Genomic DNA, 17,717 nt, shown 5'->3' with positions numbered 1-17,717 from the left:
TAGTTGGTCTTTGGCATGTTTATTATATTGCGATGTATGGAACAAAGGAAATCCTACTATTATATTATTATTGTATATAAAATATTTAACATTCGTACTTGATTATTTATAATGAAACTTTTCTCTCGAAAAAGGTCGATCAATGTCTTAGATATACACACTTGGCACATGAGGATTTAACTTTTGAACTGAGTCATGCGGTGTTCGTGACAATGATACGTTTATTTGATGGAGGTTCGTGGTAAACGAAAGATTAAGAACCGCTGTGTAAAGGTAAATTTAAAAAATAATGTGCAAATTCTGAGGCGGATTTAAGAAATAATAATGTGGTGTCTGAACGATTTATATGTATTAGAAGCGAAATCGAACAATTTTATGGTGATTAGGTAATTGTTCTATATATTCACGGGGAATTTAAAGGGTTTAAAAGTGTATAAAATCTATATGGAAGATTTCAAGATACATGAATGTATAAAATGTTTGTATAATAGAATATTTAACGGGCCAAAAATCTATAGAATTTATAAAAATATATAAATATTTATGGTAAAACATTCGGTGCAACATATAGTAGATGGAACGTATTATATTTGTAAAAATATGAATTTATATAAATATTTGTAATCTATTGTTCGTGTGTTCTGCTATTAAACGACTTAATTTCCCACATATGGGTCAGTATAGTCCCCATTCCGATAGTCACTGGCCCATTAAAACCAAAGGTCTTGTATTAGGTTGTCCCAAAAGTTTCTTTCGTTTCATAAGTGAAATAATAAATGTACAACATTTTTTATTTTATATTATTTTATGATTTTATGTATGATCCATTTTGTAGTAATAGAATAAAATGGATCAAACATAATTCAATAAAATAATATAAAACAACAAATATTGTGCATCTATCACTTCCTTATAATACAAAAGGAACTTTTGGGACAACCTAATATTACTTTAACTTAAAAGGAACACTGCTTGCAAACTTTTCTGCAAATAATCAAATTATAGAGAGAGTAATTCAATTGAACGCTATAATTGATTGAATGAAATGTGCATAAAAATCAAGGAGAAACACATGAATGCTATAATAATACTTTGATGCCGTAATAAGATTATATTCAAAGAATTAAAGCCGTAATTATACTGTCAAAGAGACATTCTATCGCATACTAATTGCATAATTACTTTTTGTCTGTATGCATGAGTTGATACAGTGTATGGGTTATTGAGTGCTATGGTGAAGCTTGTTAGAATGTACAGAGTCGCATCGATGGTATCTAAATCAAAGTTACGAAGGCTGTAACCAGTGTACACTGCATTTAAACTTAATATTACGTAGTTCTATGCACAAACGCGTTTGCAAATCCTTTTTGATACTTGTTACTTGCTACTAGACCGTCTACGATGACCATCAGGGTTGTGGTTAAAGTTTCGATTGATGTACCGGCCATTCGGGTTGAAGTTGTTGAAATTGTACTTTTCGTCATATTGACTGTACAATATGGAAATTGTGGTCTTAGTGTACTGAACATTCGATTTCCAACTGTTGTAATGGTGTTTGAGTTATCTTTGTTGCAGTACAAAGATATTGTTGTCTTATTTTGTATCGAACGTTTATTGGACGTTAGAACGTTCGTATTGGTAGATTTATTTCGTGAATTTCATTCGAGTTTGTTATTGAATTATTGTACTTGAAAAAAGTTTTACAAATTTTATAAACGGTACATAAAATAAGTAGATAATAGTTTACAAATAAGAGTTTACAAAGAACGATAATAGTTATTTAATTAAAAAACAATTGTTATTTAATTTAAAACAAAAAGGCATATCATTTTTATAAAAATCAAGTTTTACAGATAATAAATAATAACTTTTCATTCGTCTTTCTTTCTATTTCCCTCTGTCTTCCGGCTTTGCGCTGACTTCCGGTTGCGCATACAAGATGAGTAATAAGTAATAATGGTCTTATTTAAGAAAATTTTATCTCGACTATTAAGATGACATTTCCTTCAGGCACATCACCTTTAAGCTTCCACAGCCTGAAATTTTTAACGATCCAAACTTCGACAGAGCGTTACAGCAGGAATTTTAATTAATAATTAAACGACTTCCACCTTTTACAGAATGCACGCGAAAGATAATAAAAGCAGAACGCTATAAGCGAGCGTTATGCAAAGTTATCTAAATTATTTACACCGTACGAAAAACTACTTACGTGTGTGCATATGCGTATAAAATTTCTACTCTATTATCTACTTATTTTAGCTTCGACATGTCCACGTTTATACAATAAACATCATCTATCAGAATGTAACACTTGAATTCTAATCATGTTGCAACTAAACGTCATTCTTTCACCGATACAAAGACATCTCATTTTCGATTTGCACGTAAATCGCTGAATTTCTTTCAATTTTTAATCTGCATGTTATCAAAGTTGCCTCATCTGAGGTATCGCATCTTCCAAGTTCGAATTTAAAGTTAATCCACATTTCGATGGAAGCAATTTGTAATACATTTTATAATACGTCTCGTTACATTTAGAAAAATTTTCCATCATAAGTGTTCAAATAATTCGGCGAGTCACTGTATGTCACGTTCCGAATAAACCAAGTGTGGTTAAAGCTTCATTCCAAAAACGACACGACACGTGCACCGACTCGATATTTTTACGAGATCACATACAACATACAATGTAGGTGTAGAAAACAAGCTACGTACTTATTGGAAACTCCATTTCAGAACTATATTAAAAATATACGCCCTATATTCTCGACGAAACCAATTAAAACGTACAAAATGGAACGATCGTGCGTTGTGGGCGATGTATCGTTCAAATACATTTCGAATTGCCGTGTAATTTATTGTTCATCGAAGTCGATATATACTTCGAGGCGAGCAAAGAGTTTTTCACGTCTCGTTTCGTTATTATCCGTATCATATCTGACTGTGGCGTGTACGTAAATATTGAACGATTGTCGTTTATTGTTTATTAACGAATGTTAATAAATAACATGAAAGCGTGCACGTCGGAAACGCAGATACATATCACGCGAGAGTAATACGTAACAATCCAATATCCCTGCTTACATTACCATTATAATGGGAGCTGTAAATCCCAACTTTGCCAGCGACTCGTCCTCCCACAGGCATTTTTCCGTTGTTTCACTTGTCGGCCAGAAACCTGCAAGAGAAAACGTCAACTCATGTTTTCTAGTTCTTCCGTGCTTTTAGAATTTTCTGACAAAAAATGTACTAGAACAGCGCGATAAATCGGTTCTTGTACCAGCTGTTGCGGTTTCTAGGGGAAAAGACAAATGTCCCCAAACGTGATATACATAATTTTATAGCTGAGGCCATTGGTAGCTGTGGCTTTTTTATTTATTTCGCTGTTCCGTGGAAAAAGAGCGAAACGGGGGAATGAGGAATTTTTCAAGAAAATTGTATTCGCAAGCTTTTGCGTATGTGTCCATTGAAACCTAACGATGGCATCGTTTCTTATTTACTGCGTTGCTTATAGGCGTTTTATTTACTTTCGTGCGTTGCGTAATACGCGAAAAACGAGCCGAACATGTTTATATAATAAAATCTTCTGGTATGTTTTCAAACAAGTTCGAAGAAGTTTGTTTTTGAAAAAAATTGTGTTTGGAGCTTCTTTGAGATCGTGTTTATTGAAATTTAATGATAGTTATGTTCTCTTCCAATTTGATGGGTTATTTATCGGCATTTTGTACCTCTACCCGCGTGTATCAGACCGATTATTAATAAAACACGAACAAACCATATTTTTTTGAAAATGATATCTGAATCGGAAAAATTTTATTCCACGTTTCTCGCCTATTTTCACAAGAAGAATAACCTCCTTTCGATTGTCTCGTGTTAACACGTGCGTAATCGGTAACTAGGGAAATTCGCATTTCGTTGCTTGGCGTTGATTAGCGGCACGATTCAGCAAATTTTCAATTTTCTTTCATCGAATAGAAGGTCTACACTATGTTTCTATTTTTATCATGTAAAAAATATCAAGGCATATTTATAATTCCATCAATTTTGCGCGAGAAAGCAAAATTATTATTTATGTTACTGGTCTTGGTTTTAGAAAAAAAAACACTAGCTTAAAATGTCTCTCCCTTAAAATTTACATTTGTTAAGTTGCGCCACGATCAATGCCAAACAGTAACCTCAAAGTTTCCAGTGTCAGTTTTCTTGAAAACCAAGCAAGGAATCACTTGGTGCTCGTTCGTACGTTGTGTTCGTATGTTGTTCGACCACTCCCTGTATAAAGATCCATTTCAAGGACAATTGTTTCACTTTTACCATAAATTTCCTCCAACTTTCGTATCTCCCTTTTTTTTCACGATCACCGTCTATCGTCGAAGCTTCTTCACTTAATGGATTGGCAATCTTAAGTAATGGCCAGCTACAACACGTCGATCGATCGGAGTCAAAACAACGGGCTGCTGCTATCGTTCGTTGCAAACGAGTGAAACAAAAGTCGATAATGCTAAGAAATGACACGTTGCGAGGCTTTTTTCCCCCATTAAATTCCGTTTTCACTTATATTAATGGACTCTTTCCATGTTACCGGCGAAACTGACGCTTGGGACGAATACATTTAAAGTGCAAGCAACGAGAACGAATACACGTATCCGATCGGACTGACTTCCTGATTAAATGAATTGTTCGATCAAGTTTTCTCGCGTCGCGTTAAAATTCGTTTAATCATGAGGGGATTGTTTATTCACTCGAATTATTAATTGTTAAATTAAGTGTAAAGAAATAATCGGAACATCGAATGGGCGAACATATGTGAACGAGTTAATGCGATACGATTTTGAAATCGTTGTTTACTTTATTATGTTGTTATTGTAACGCATGCAGTGCCTCACTGTTACACAATTGAAATATTTGCTAAATGATTAAGTAGCGAGTTCGCAGTAAATGGAAGCGGTTAAATAATATAGAAGTTGGAGAAACACGTGTCGGACGAAAATTCTGGAAAATTCAGGAACACCGACGTTTAATAAAAAGAGGAAAATTTTATTCAGTAATATTTCCGTCGATAATATTTTTCTTAAAAAAATATTTAGCAATTGTAAACGTTTGTTTGTCCTTCCTACGCGAATTTCATGTTCTTAAATATTCATGTTTCGTGTTTATAAATATTTATAAAAATTGGCATTGATTTTCTACGAATAATGGAATATCAGTTATTTATAATTCTATATGTTGTTGTATTAATTAGTTCTACGAGTGGTATAACATAATAAATATAGTTCTATCAATACAGTTGTATTCTATAATTAGCTCTATTCAGTATCACTCTATTTCATAATTATAAATACAGATAGCTATATGATTATCAAGTATACCAAGTGAACAATTTCTTATCAAGTACTTGAAACGTTGTTAGTCTAATTTGTTATATATTATATCTTCTACATTAAAACTTTAAAATTAAGAAACGTGCTGGATAATATTAAATTTCCATCTTCGCGCGTGTGTATGTATGTGACCTAAATATTGGAAGTTTGAAGTTTCGGTAGCGAAAGTTCTCAATGATCTTCATTTTAAAACATCTTTAATCAGGCGAGCCATTTCATCATCCAAACGTTAAACCATTATCGTTGTAAAATTTATAAATCGCGTTACAATGTCTTACAATGTATAACATTAAACGGATCAATGTAAAAAAGTTTACCGTCTCTCTCTATCTACTTGAAAATAGTGGACCAGCTACCTACACGGTTTTTTCATTGCAAATAAAGTTGTCTTCTTTAACACGGCGCAAATTACTCGATTAAAATTCTTCCGTAACCGCAAGAACAACGGGTCAATACATTTTCGCGTACATACAAACAAACAGCCACCACTGTACATGTATACAGTGTGTCCCAAAGTTTAATAACCAAATTTTATTAATACATTTTATAATACAGATGAGATTCTGTTGTACGATATAGATAGCTATAATCAGGCAAAAAATGTTATGCAAACCCCGATTTAATGCTTTGTGAGAAAGTTATATTAAAAACTTTCTTTTTTCTTTTGAATATCTTAGATTTTTCTTTTTTTGCGTTCCGGCATTGTTTACACAATAGACGGAACGCGAAGATTAAGAAAAGAAATTAGTCAAGTTAGACCATGTTTGATCAATTGTTAAACCTGATTTTCTCGTAAACGAGGCGTCGAAAATTCGGAAAAATATTTACTTTACATCCTGGACTCACCGTTCATGAGAGATAAGGGGGCCACTTTAATTCCTTTCCCTGTACACGTAATTCGTCCGTTGATTTTGTCCCAACGCCAGTCTTTCTTCTGCTTTGCAAAATTCACGCGAATTTATTCGAGACAGTTAGCTGTTTAATGCGAGCTATATTTGACAAATATTCAGACTCGATTCGCTCGATAATCGAAGCATCAACTGGAAAAACATTTATTCCGCATCTTCTATTTATTTTTTCACGTAGAATCGTCGTTTTGCAGTCTGTACCGTGATTACCGGAACAGTTTGTATATTTTCACAAAAGATAAGAGCGCCACTTCCCTCTGTGCATCTAATTCCTCCGTTGATTCTGTTCCAACGGTAGTCTTTTTGCTTTGCAAAATTCACTCGAATTTATTCGAAACGGCAACGGTGTTTAATTCCAACCATTTGACAGATTTATTCTACGAATTTTCAAAGCCGATTCTCTCGAAAATTCTCTCATACGAAAAAAAAAAAAAAGAAAATATATTCTACGTTCCTCACGTAGAATTATCATCCTGCTGATTATACCGTAATTACTAGGACACCCTGTACACTTGCACGTACAAGAAACAAGAGAGCCACTTTAACTCTTTTCTCTACGTCTAATCTCTCCGTTGAATCGATTCCAACGACAGTCTTTCCGCTTTGTAAAATTCACGCCATTCTATTCGGCAGACTGAGCTGTTTAATTTGAAGTTTAACTCGCGGCGTTAGCGCGAGCCAATTTTCTGGACAAAGCTGGAGATAGTAGCCGGGCCGTGTGTATGCTTGGCACGAATCGATTTAACGAAACGCTCCCTTTCATAAGGTGCCTTTCCTTCCTCCGAAGGCGTGTTATCGACGAGAGCAGAGAAACAGTTGCTCTCATCGCCGATTGCACGAACATACACGGTGATCCTAGTTCCACGCGACTAACTTGGAAATTGTTGACCGTACCAGCCGGTTGATCGAAGAAACATTGCGATCTAAAGAGAAGGAAGGCCGGATCGGTCGAGTAGGCAGAAATTAAGCTTGTGAATTTGTAATTAAGAATCGTAATATGAGGGGGATAAGGCGGAATTAATTGGGGATTTACGGGACACTGTATGAAAAATCGAATAGGAAAAGATCAGGCGCTTTGTATAAATGAGAATTGTGGTATGGCAGGACAAAAGACGTGGGATTAGTCGAAGATTCATGGAACATTATACCCAACGGGTAGAATAGGGGAAAATTTGTCGACCTCTTACACTCGTATTTTTCGTCTCGCCCAGGATATTAAAAAAATCCTGGAAATTTTTTATTACGAAAGTTATCGTGAATTTATCGTCTGCTTAAAAAGTTCTTGCATTTTAGTATCGACGTTGCTCTGCTTTTCAATTACGTTATATTAAGTTCTTCTTCTCGATGATGGCGTTAATGTCAGAGAACAATGTACAAAAGTCAACTTGGATCATATATTTCTTCCCTCTGATCTTCGTATCGTATTCAGTATGTTTTTTGTAGTCCATTCATATAACGTTATCCGATAAACTTTTGTAAAATAGCAAAATATGAAAATTAAGATATAAAAGTATAGAAATATGAAAATTAATCCTCAATCGGATAATCTTCGATATTACAAATTCACTTTGAAGAAACGAATATGTTCAATAAAAATTCAGTGAATTTTTGAAACGTTGGCTTTAAAGTTTCCAATGTTCTTTTTCGCATTACGGCGAATGTACATTCATTTATGACATATATGACACGTATGAGGTGCTTCTATTATTTCATCCAATCTCTCTATGTATACTCTGGCTCGTAACTTTGCAAACTTAATGGCTTGCATGGCTTACAAGGCTTCTTCTTGGAAGGTCCCCAATTAGATCTATGCAAGAGTTTCCCTCTTCGTTCCATTTATAGCGAAAACGGGTGATTTGTAAGTTCTACGAGAGGAAAGTTCAGCCAAATCGAACACAGAGTTTGCGAAAGAGTCGAAGATTAATTACATAATGGCGAATGGAAACTTAGAAGAGAATTGGGGGAATTCGGATGCATAAAACACGTGCAGGATCTGTACGACCTGACTTCTTCTACTCTTTTTCCAATTGCTTTTCTAATGACATATAGGCTGCTTTTTCTTTTCTGTTCCTTTCGTTAAGTTACTAATAACATGAACGTTCGACTATAGACCACTCGACTGTATTTTCAAGCGTGAATTTTTATTACCACGATCTATCGATGAATCTTCAACTGTGGAAGAGCTGAACGATTAAACACTGGCAAATAACATTAACGTTATTAACGATATCCTAACTTTTTGTCGATATTTTTAAAGGTAGATACCAACGCGAATTAAATGTTCTTTTTAAATTGCACAACAAAAGGAATTATTCTATGAATTGGAAATTTTCCCTCTAAATCTCAAGAGACACGTTTTCAATCTTGTTTATCCAAAACAAAAAATTTTAATCTTCGCTTCAAGTGTAAAACTCGGTCGATTTTCTGCGTTCTGGTTCTCTTCTTATTCTCGGATTGCCATGAGAGCCAAAAATAACTTGAATACTATTTTCAATAAACACACTAGCTGCATGTGCAACCATATAAATTCCGATGACAGCGCTTTAAATCACAATTTGTAGCACAACATGTCAAAGTAGCATAATGTGCATTTGTCAAAGCAATCGGAGAAGTAACAAACACTCGACCAGACATCTAGAACACTCCATGATTAATTGTATTCATTTTTCACACGCAGCTATAACTTACACTTCTACCAATAAACAACCCAAGCAAAAATCCCCACTACCGAGTGGGGGAACTCCCAACCGCGATACAGCCACATTTGTAAATATTGGGAATACCTGGTGATCTCGTTCTGGGAAACGTGAAAATTGGCGCAAATTATCAGAGATGATGACTATTAATCGAAATTCTGTGTTCGTAAAACAAGTCAAGATATACTGCACATAAAAGCACATTTGTAACAACTATTGCAATAATTACGGATGAAGGTGGTTTTATTTTGAAAATTATTCGTAGCTTCCTTATCGACTTTGAACGATCGATGTTTGTTTACGATAAAACTTGCCGAATTTTTATCGACGAGAATATACGTTGGAAAAGAAACAACGAAGCTTTCGATTTTATCGTAAAATAACAATATCTTTCACATGGTGGTCTGCCATTCGTTGGAACGACACCTGCACGTTTTTGCTGATAAATAAAGAAAAGTCAGCTTCGTTATTTCAACGATTATGACACTCGTAAAAAAGAATGGGAAACCTCGTAGCGTTAAAAAGCAGATTCTTCGTTTCTAACAATCCGAAGGACAAAACACCCATGACCAATCGTTTGGACCCTCTAATCCTTCAATTTCTTAAGTTCCCAAACCTCTGGTCTCCGTAACAATACATCCAATCAGATAGCGTGCTCCGCTACGACTTCAGCGATCTGAAGACCAAAAGAAAATCCCCCTAACCATTTCCTCTTTCTTCACTCACCTTCACGACCCACGTTCTTTCGTAAAGCCTGGAGCGAGCAAGTTGGCGCTTTCACGGTGGCCAAGAATCCAATCAGTGCCTTAATCGAGTTCGATTCCGCTTCTCGTTCGTCGCCCAGTTTTCGAGGAAACAGCAAGCCGCTGGCAGCTACTTTCTGTCATTGGTGAGGAAAGAATACCACGCAGGCAGAAGCTTCCTCGATACTGTACGTTCTGCGACTGGTACACCGACGCAACAAGTTACCCGCGTCCCTCGCTTTCTGTCCTCTTCACCCTGTGGAAGACCGCGCGGCGTGTGACGCGCGTGTACGATAGCCGCGTTTACAACGCGCGTTTAGCCGCCCTTTTGTTTTGTCGCAATTACGCGAGAAACTGGCGGTTGTCGCGGCGTTTTGCGAGTCGGACGTGTTCCTGGGTGGCGGCACGAGGCCTATTGTAGTCGGCAGGCGTCGATATCGTCGCCTGTTAGCGCCGCGCTCGTCATCTGTTTCGGGAGCAATGGAAATCGATAATGAGAAGCCGTTTCGAATCGAACCGGGGGAAATAAGGCGTTGTCGCTGCCTCGCGAGTATAATTATATACGCGTTGGAATAGAGTCGGCCGGAATTGGGGCGACGTTGGTACGGCGGATGCTGCACCGAGTCCTCAGAAAGGGAAATTGATTATGTGGATACAGAGCCGACGAGAGTTTCAAAGCTCTCGTCAACACTTGGGGGGTCCATTTTTCTGACGAAATAGCTTTCGATGGTGGTGCTTGGCTCTTTTTAAGACCTTCGTGAGATGATTGATGGGTTAGGAGCGGAAAATCCTTGGAGAGGGGATTTGAGATCGCGTGGATCGAAATCCCATGGGATAAGTGTTTCGAGGAGTTTAGGAAAGTTTGCAGGTTTAGTTTTAAGTCCAGATTTTCTTCATAGTGGTACTTAGTTCTTGGATGGTATGTAGTTCGTAGATCTAAATACTGCGAGTGATAGGTCGAAAGCTCTTTAGCAAAGAAATTTGATTATGTGGATAGAGATCCGATAAGAGTTTCGAAGCTTTTGCCGATACTTGGCAGGTCTATTTTTCGAACAAAATAGCTTTCGACTGGTGTTACTTGGATTTTGTTTTGAACCTGACTGAGATGATTTGTAAGTTAAGAGTGGAAATTCCTTGGAAAGGGGATTTGGGATAGCGTGAATCGAAATCCTATAGGATAAGTGTTTTGAGGAGTTTAGGAAAGTTTGCAGGTTTAGTTTTAAGTGCAGATTCTCTCGATGATGGTAGTCAATATTCTTAGATCTAAAAATAGTGTGAGTAATAGATTGGAGACTCTGTGGAAGGGAATTTGATTACGTGGATACAGATACAGACGAAAGTTTTGAAGGGTTTAGCATGAGTTGAGAGGTCTAGTTTTGTCCTCTTGTTTTTTTTTTAAACCTCGACGAGATGATTGATGGGTTGGGAGTGGAAAATCTTTGGAAACGAGGTTCCAGATTCCGTGGATCGAGATCCTATGGGGTTCTAGGAAAACTTTGGAGACTTGCTTTTACGTCGAGATTTTTTTATGGTCGTTAGCCTTTTTTAACCTGAACGGCGTGACCGATAGGTTGGAAAACCTTCGCAGAGGAAGTTCGATTGCGTAGTTGGAAATCCTTAGAATAGCGTCTTTCCTAAGAAAAGAGTTTGGTTTTTAGGTCGATGCAGTTTCTTTGAAATTGCTCTTTTTTTAGAATTGATAGATTGGTTGATTGGTAGATCAAGGTACGTAATTTGCTAGTTTAGGTAAAGTTCGAGAGCTAATTCGAGCTGAGATGATAGTTTTGTTCCTGATTGATAATGTTTTTTGAATTTTCGACGGGCTGAGTGTACAGATTAGGGACGAGCAACGTCTAAGAAAATGGGTCAAACTTGGATCAGGCTCCTCAGATGATATTTTAAGGATTTGAGAAAAGTTTCAAGATTTATTTTTGAATTCAGTTCTTTTGGATTTTCGTTTGTGGAAATAATAGGTCAGAGATAGAGAATGTTCAGAAATGGAGTTGGATCGCGTGAATCGGAATCCTTGGGGATTACCCAATAGGCCAGTTTTTAGGCCATAGAATTTTATTTTTGGATCGAGGCAGCCTTTCTGCTGGTAATAATTCGTTTTTTATTTAGGTCTGCTTGGTATACCGACAGATTGATGGTGTAAGAGATGATTGATGATCTATGTTTGAGACCATATAATGGAGTTATGATGTAAAAAGATCTACATTTTCTGTATAACATATATCATCGAAGTCTGACTAAAAAAAAGAGAGAAAAAATAAAGGTAAATATATTTACTAACAATTCATTGTATGACTCAGTTTGTACGTAACTTTTAATTCCTTAATTCTTACCTCCAGTGTACACGTGTTACACCAGGCATTCTTTCATATTCGCAACTTCACACAGCACATTATTTTTCCATACAGCATATAAGCTCATGTACCCCATTATCCCATACATCACAACATTTTCTACTTTTTTGAACATGCATGAACTGCACCTGTAGTACGTAAAAAATTTAATTTAAACAAAACACAAAGATGTAGCGCGTGATAAAATGTAATAAAACCTTCGATCGTTAATACTCTGTTAAAAAAAAAAAATGAAATTTAAACTTTTAATTGGTGAAACAATAAAAGTTTGAAATTATTCGATATATCGATCCAACTACTACGTTCTACAAAACCTAGAATAACTCTAATATCAGATAACGATTTTCAGGCATCATTTAAATTCACAAAAGCTTTAACTTTCCAAGTAAAATTGCAGACCCTAGAATAATTTTTTCGAGATAGATTTGAAATGTTTGGGAAAATTTTCGGGCTCCTTGGAAAGTATCTGAAAGGAAGATATTTCATTTCCAACGTTATGTTACGCTAATTCTAAAAAGCTCGAGTATTTTCCAAGTGAAATTTCCACTGTTGGTGTTGCTATAACTTTGCAGTTTCCCTACTTTGAAACTAGAAACCATCCGAGCTTCATGAACTTTAACAGAACTTTCGATATTTCCAGCATTTTGAATGTAATTTATAGGTTTCCTTGGAGTTTCAAAAATTTTTACCTCCGCAGAGTGAATCCATCAGAAAATTCTTCCGGAGAAATTGTAAATTAAATACTCGGACTCGATTGAACTACTTTTAAATCCATTATTATTTGTAACACATCCTGATACAGGATATCTTCATAAATATTTCAAAGTATAAATCTGCATTTAAACCATGAATATGTAAACTATAATTTAAGATAAATAAATCAAAGCATAAATAATAATAAGCTGTAGTAATTAAAACCAAATGAAAATAACATATTTCTCCCGCAGTGGTGTTTCTCAATCGTTAGAATAAATTAAACATATCACATGTTTAACTAACTTGATATTATAAAAATGATCTCACAAAGAACAGTAAACGATAAACGTATGGACATGGTAATTGAACGAGCTCTTAATCCTTTGACTACGGGGACGTTTTTACAAATTATTCCCTTGAAACGCGAGAAAATGAAAAACTGAACAGAATATCATTATCGACGAGGCACGTGTCAACAAGCGAACCTAATCTAAAATAAAATAAAGTAAACGTTTACGCGCAAACGCAAATATTTATTTGGTAGAAAAAAGCACAGGATAAACACGAAATTACAATTACATCGTGTAGTAAAATAATCATAAAACGGATTCGTCGATAATTTCCTGAAGCTTGATTAAAAGCTTAATATCGTTCTTTGACGATACAAAATGATTTACTACCATCAATCGACGTCAGTCCAGTCGATATCCAAAAGATTAAATCGAGTATGTTAAACGGAATAACGAAATTTCGTGCAAGCTTCCTTTAAAGCATTAATTCTCTGCTGGAAAATAACGCACGTACGTGGAAAGTTCCAGAGACTTATAGCCTGTGTTGCATTATAATGCCAACCTGTGTCTGACAATAGACGATCCATTTCCTCTTTACCCTCGCATTTCACCAGTTTCTCAGCGAGACCGAGGTATAGTTCGTGTTGTATTGCTTCCAGGACGTGTCTGACAATACACGTTCCGTTTCTCCTTGTTCTTTTGCGTCACGTTATACATTTCTGTATCTTTGAATCTTTTCACCTTCGAACCGCGGATGCTTGTAGTAATATGCTACGTGTTATTCCCTGTACATTGGATTTATTCTCGATTCTTGATCTCAGAAGGGAGACTGAAATAAATGGATAATCCTTTTACGCGTATGTATACGTACCGTGCGTTTCATTATTCTCTATATTTAGTTTTATCAGTTTCATAATGTCGAGTCCTGGAAATGAATAAAAATACATTTTCACGGTTAAGATAATATTTTATGTTATTCTCTGTGCTTTCGAATATTTTGCAAGCACGGATATTCTTTTAGATATTTTCATAATTCCTTATATTTAGTTTTTACATTTGATTTTAAACAAAGATGGACATTTTTCTTGGATTTCAAGTTTCTGATGGGTTAAACGATTAACTGCGTTCGATGTGTATACAAGTCAAAGCAAAACTTTATTTCGGTGTGTTTGACGTGAAATAACAAATGTATACTTTCATTATAAGAACTCAAAATTTTAGTAAAAAGTAATATAAACGACATTTAGTGATATTTTTCTTTTATACCTCCAGTAAACCTATTACGTATTTTATAAAAAATAGTTTGACTATTTGATTATTCCCTTTGGTATATCGATTATTCTCCGTGCAATGTACTGCTTTTTATATGTGGAATTTATTGAGATTATTTTATAAATTGAGATTAGTTTTTTAGTTTTGTGTACTTCAGTTTATTAGTTTTTGGCAATTTTCGAGTCTTTAATAACAATATCTTTTTCGACAACGAATTGTTCGTTGTTTTATCAAACAAAAATGTGACCCTTCTTCGTTTTGCTTTAATTTTTTTTATACAATTTACAATAAGAGCCCCGCGTTCGACGCTTATAAACTAAACTCCGCAGTTAACAGGTTAAAATAATACTTCATCTTATCCCATGTATTTATCTTGCAAGCCAACGGATTGTTTCGTATTCAAATTTTCGTTCCACAATTCTGTCTATTTATTTTCTATAGGTAAATATTTTATCGAAGGAAAGCTTCCATTTCTAAAGTGGTTTAATAAAGTGGAATTAATAATATGTTACGTGTTATCGTTTGAATCTTTCAGTAAATTCCAGCGAAAAAAAATGAAATCTTTCCACGTTGAAAATTACATTTTGCATCATTTTGTGTATTCATTTCTCATATTTAAAGCCATGAGGGGTTAAATGGAAGTTGAAACAAGCAGAAATCTTCAGTCGTCATTTAATTCCACGCAAAAGCAGGGATGAAAATCCCCCGATATTAAATGTATACATTTATTCCCTTACTTAATTTAATTTTAAAGAAGACAATTGGGAATGTTTTCATTCGATAATTTTGCTGATATTTATGTACGACGTAATGTACGTTTTCAATGTTTTTAATTTGAAATATCTCACGATAAAGCAAAATACCTGAATAATGCTAAAAAATCACTCTGCGCGAGTTTATCAACGACAGCGTTAAAAATTCGCAAACTCGTGGCATTTTTTATCCCGCCAGAAAGATTTTAAGAGTCTTCTGCTTGTGTTTTAAATAAGTAGAGCATCGTAAGAATTTCTCGCGAACCGGAATCACTTACCGAAACATCCTGCGTACGAAATAAAATGGCGAATAAATTCCTGCGAGGCTGAATCGCGTATTTCTACGTAAATTCACGATCGTATCGCTATGTTGTTTACCTATACTACTTAATAATGGCGCCGATAAAACCATTTTCACGATCGTCGTATTTTACGAAATCGGGTGTTAAGCTCGAACGAAAATTACAAATTCGCTCGTTCCGAACGGATAACCGAGAATTATCTTGGTCGGTTGCTATATTAATTTAAGTTAGCGAATAGTAAAGAAGATGAAAATTTATTCTCGTCTCTGTCATAGACGGTCTGCGCGTCTCATATTGAAACTACAATGTTTTAAGAGAAATACGAGTACTCGTACACTTTTAGACAGATTTCATGAATATATTACTCGTACTATACGAAATGTTTCGGAAGGATTTTCTCACAAACCACTTTCAAGATCGTTCGATATCTGAAGAAGAAGGAGAAGATGAAATGTTATCACGAGTTAGGTGAATTCGACTGCTGTCGTATTCACATGTTTCCATCCATTTTTAACAACATTATCTTTCGGCAAATTGACGATGTTTCGTTGTTTCCTGGCTGACACCCTTAAAGATCCTACATGAATTTTTCAGTATCCAGCTATGCCAAAAATGGCCATCTTTAACACTCTCCGTCCCTTAACATTCGATGCACTCGACTCACGTGATTCTACGCGTTGTTAAAGTTCACAACGAAACTAAAAATGTGCATAGAAATTATAATAAATTTAGCATACGTTTCGTAGAGTTCATAAAATTCGAATAAATATTCAAACGAAACAATATTTGTTCATCTGCGAATGATCGAATTATCAACTTTGCGACGACCATTGACATTACCATCATGTGCGTATGTTAATTATTAATGCACAATATATACATATATATATGTCGGGTTTTCGTTAGAAATTTTGGGCGCGTAATAATTAATAAGTTTAACGAATGCTATTGGCAATGTTCTTGGGTTCAATAACGAATCCACGGTCAACGGGAAAACTCTTTGTACAATAGAATATATTAGGTCATCCCATAAGTTCGTGCCGTTTTTCGAGCGGTTATATATGTTAAGATTGTTTACATACCTTTCAGTTTCATGAAAAAATGTAATCCCCCTCTCGTTGTACAACTTCTTCCCATTTTTCAAGTGCATTGGTCCCTTATCGCCGTATGTTTATAAATCGACACATGAAATGTATACACAAAAGTCGGTATGAACTTATGGGATGACCTAATATTTTGTAGCACGCAGACACGTTAACTCAAACGCTGGGTTACTTCCAGACTGACTGCCTAGACGATGTCAGTAAATTCTCCAAGGCGATTGCAAAAATAAAAGACAGATACGGTCACATTTGTCAATTACGTATTGATCGGGAATATCAACAAAATTCCAAGCGCCGTTACTAGGCAGTCCCGCGTAAAACCAACATTGCTCCTGGCCGGGGCTTGATTGTTAATACAGCGTGTCCCTCAACATCGGTACTTCCTCCGTTAGACATAACGTTCATCCCGTGACCGTGGCTCTACGTTCGGCGACCAGTTATGTCACCTCGAGCCCAAGTATTGGGGATCTTCCCAAAGAAAGATGTCCGATGTCCCTACATCTCCGACATATACATTTACTTATCTACTTTTCACCTGCATTTCTTAAATCATTCATTTCTTTTATCTTCTTACTCATTGAACATTCCAAGTTAGCGAATTTGTCAGTACGAAGAAAACTTGCACATTAACTTAATGTCCAATCCACTTAAACATACATAACTCGTCATAGCGTTAACAATTGTCTGCCTGAGACTTCCTATTCGAAATCGATTTGCTCCAAGATTTACTTTCCCAACTTCTGTCGCTTTTCAAGTAATCCGAAGCCGAATTCGATGAATATGACAGAAAATTCGAACGGGGCGACAGAGAAATCCCTTAAACTTGATAATCGAGTACGCATCGTTGCTTTCGAGCGACGATTCGCCTCGATGTAACTGGAAACCTGTGAAAACTTTGCAAATGAAATTCGTCGACGAATCGTAACGTCTATCGTACATCCTGAAGGAACCTGGCTAAAATTTCTTCACGCGGACGTGTCAACGCGATCGCAACCGCTTTGAAGAGCTTCCCGATTGTCGGCTCGGTATTTATCCCGGCGTCACTTGGAAAGAATTCTTCCAATATCACGGTTAACGCTGGTCGGCCGCTATTTCGTGTGCACGCCAATTAAAAGTTTTCCCGATAACGTGCACACAGCATACCGGGTAGCTGCGAAACACAGCCTCCATATTAAAGTTTCCAAACGTGAAGTATCGAATTTCAACTG

The 17,717-nt window shown here is 35.9% G+C and overlaps 1 protein-coding gene across 2 annotated transcripts in view; it reads right to left on the bottom strand.

Annotated features, from left to right (window-relative positions):
- The window catches only part of LOC126920529 (uncharacterized), a 48,532-nt gene that overhangs the window by 11,003 nt on the left and 19,812 nt on the right, over positions 1-17,717 (bottom strand). The window contains exons 1-2 of one of the 2 annotated variants that reach the window (XM_050731075.1): positions 9,712-10,005; positions 3,093-3,181 (exon numbers count right to left, since the gene is read on the bottom strand). In XM_050731075.1, coding sequence (XP_050587032.1) covers positions 3,093-3,150 — 58 coding nt within the window. In that variant the 5' untranslated portion in view covers positions 3,151-3,181; positions 9,712-10,005. Of the gene's footprint in view, positions 1-3,092; positions 3,182-9,711; positions 10,006-17,717 lie in introns of those variants that run through there. The other variant, XM_050731073.1, reaches the window with a different exon arrangement.

Source organism: Bombus affinis, chromosome 9, assembly GCF_024516045.1.
Source record: "Bombus affinis isolate iyBomAffi1 chromosome 9, iyBomAffi1.2, whole genome shotgun sequence".
In the NCBI taxonomy this organism is placed as follows: domain Eukaryota; kingdom Metazoa; phylum Arthropoda; class Insecta; order Hymenoptera; family Apidae; genus Bombus; species Bombus affinis.
Note: the sequence above shows the minus strand (reverse complement) of the source record. Positions and strands in the feature narration are given on the sequence as shown.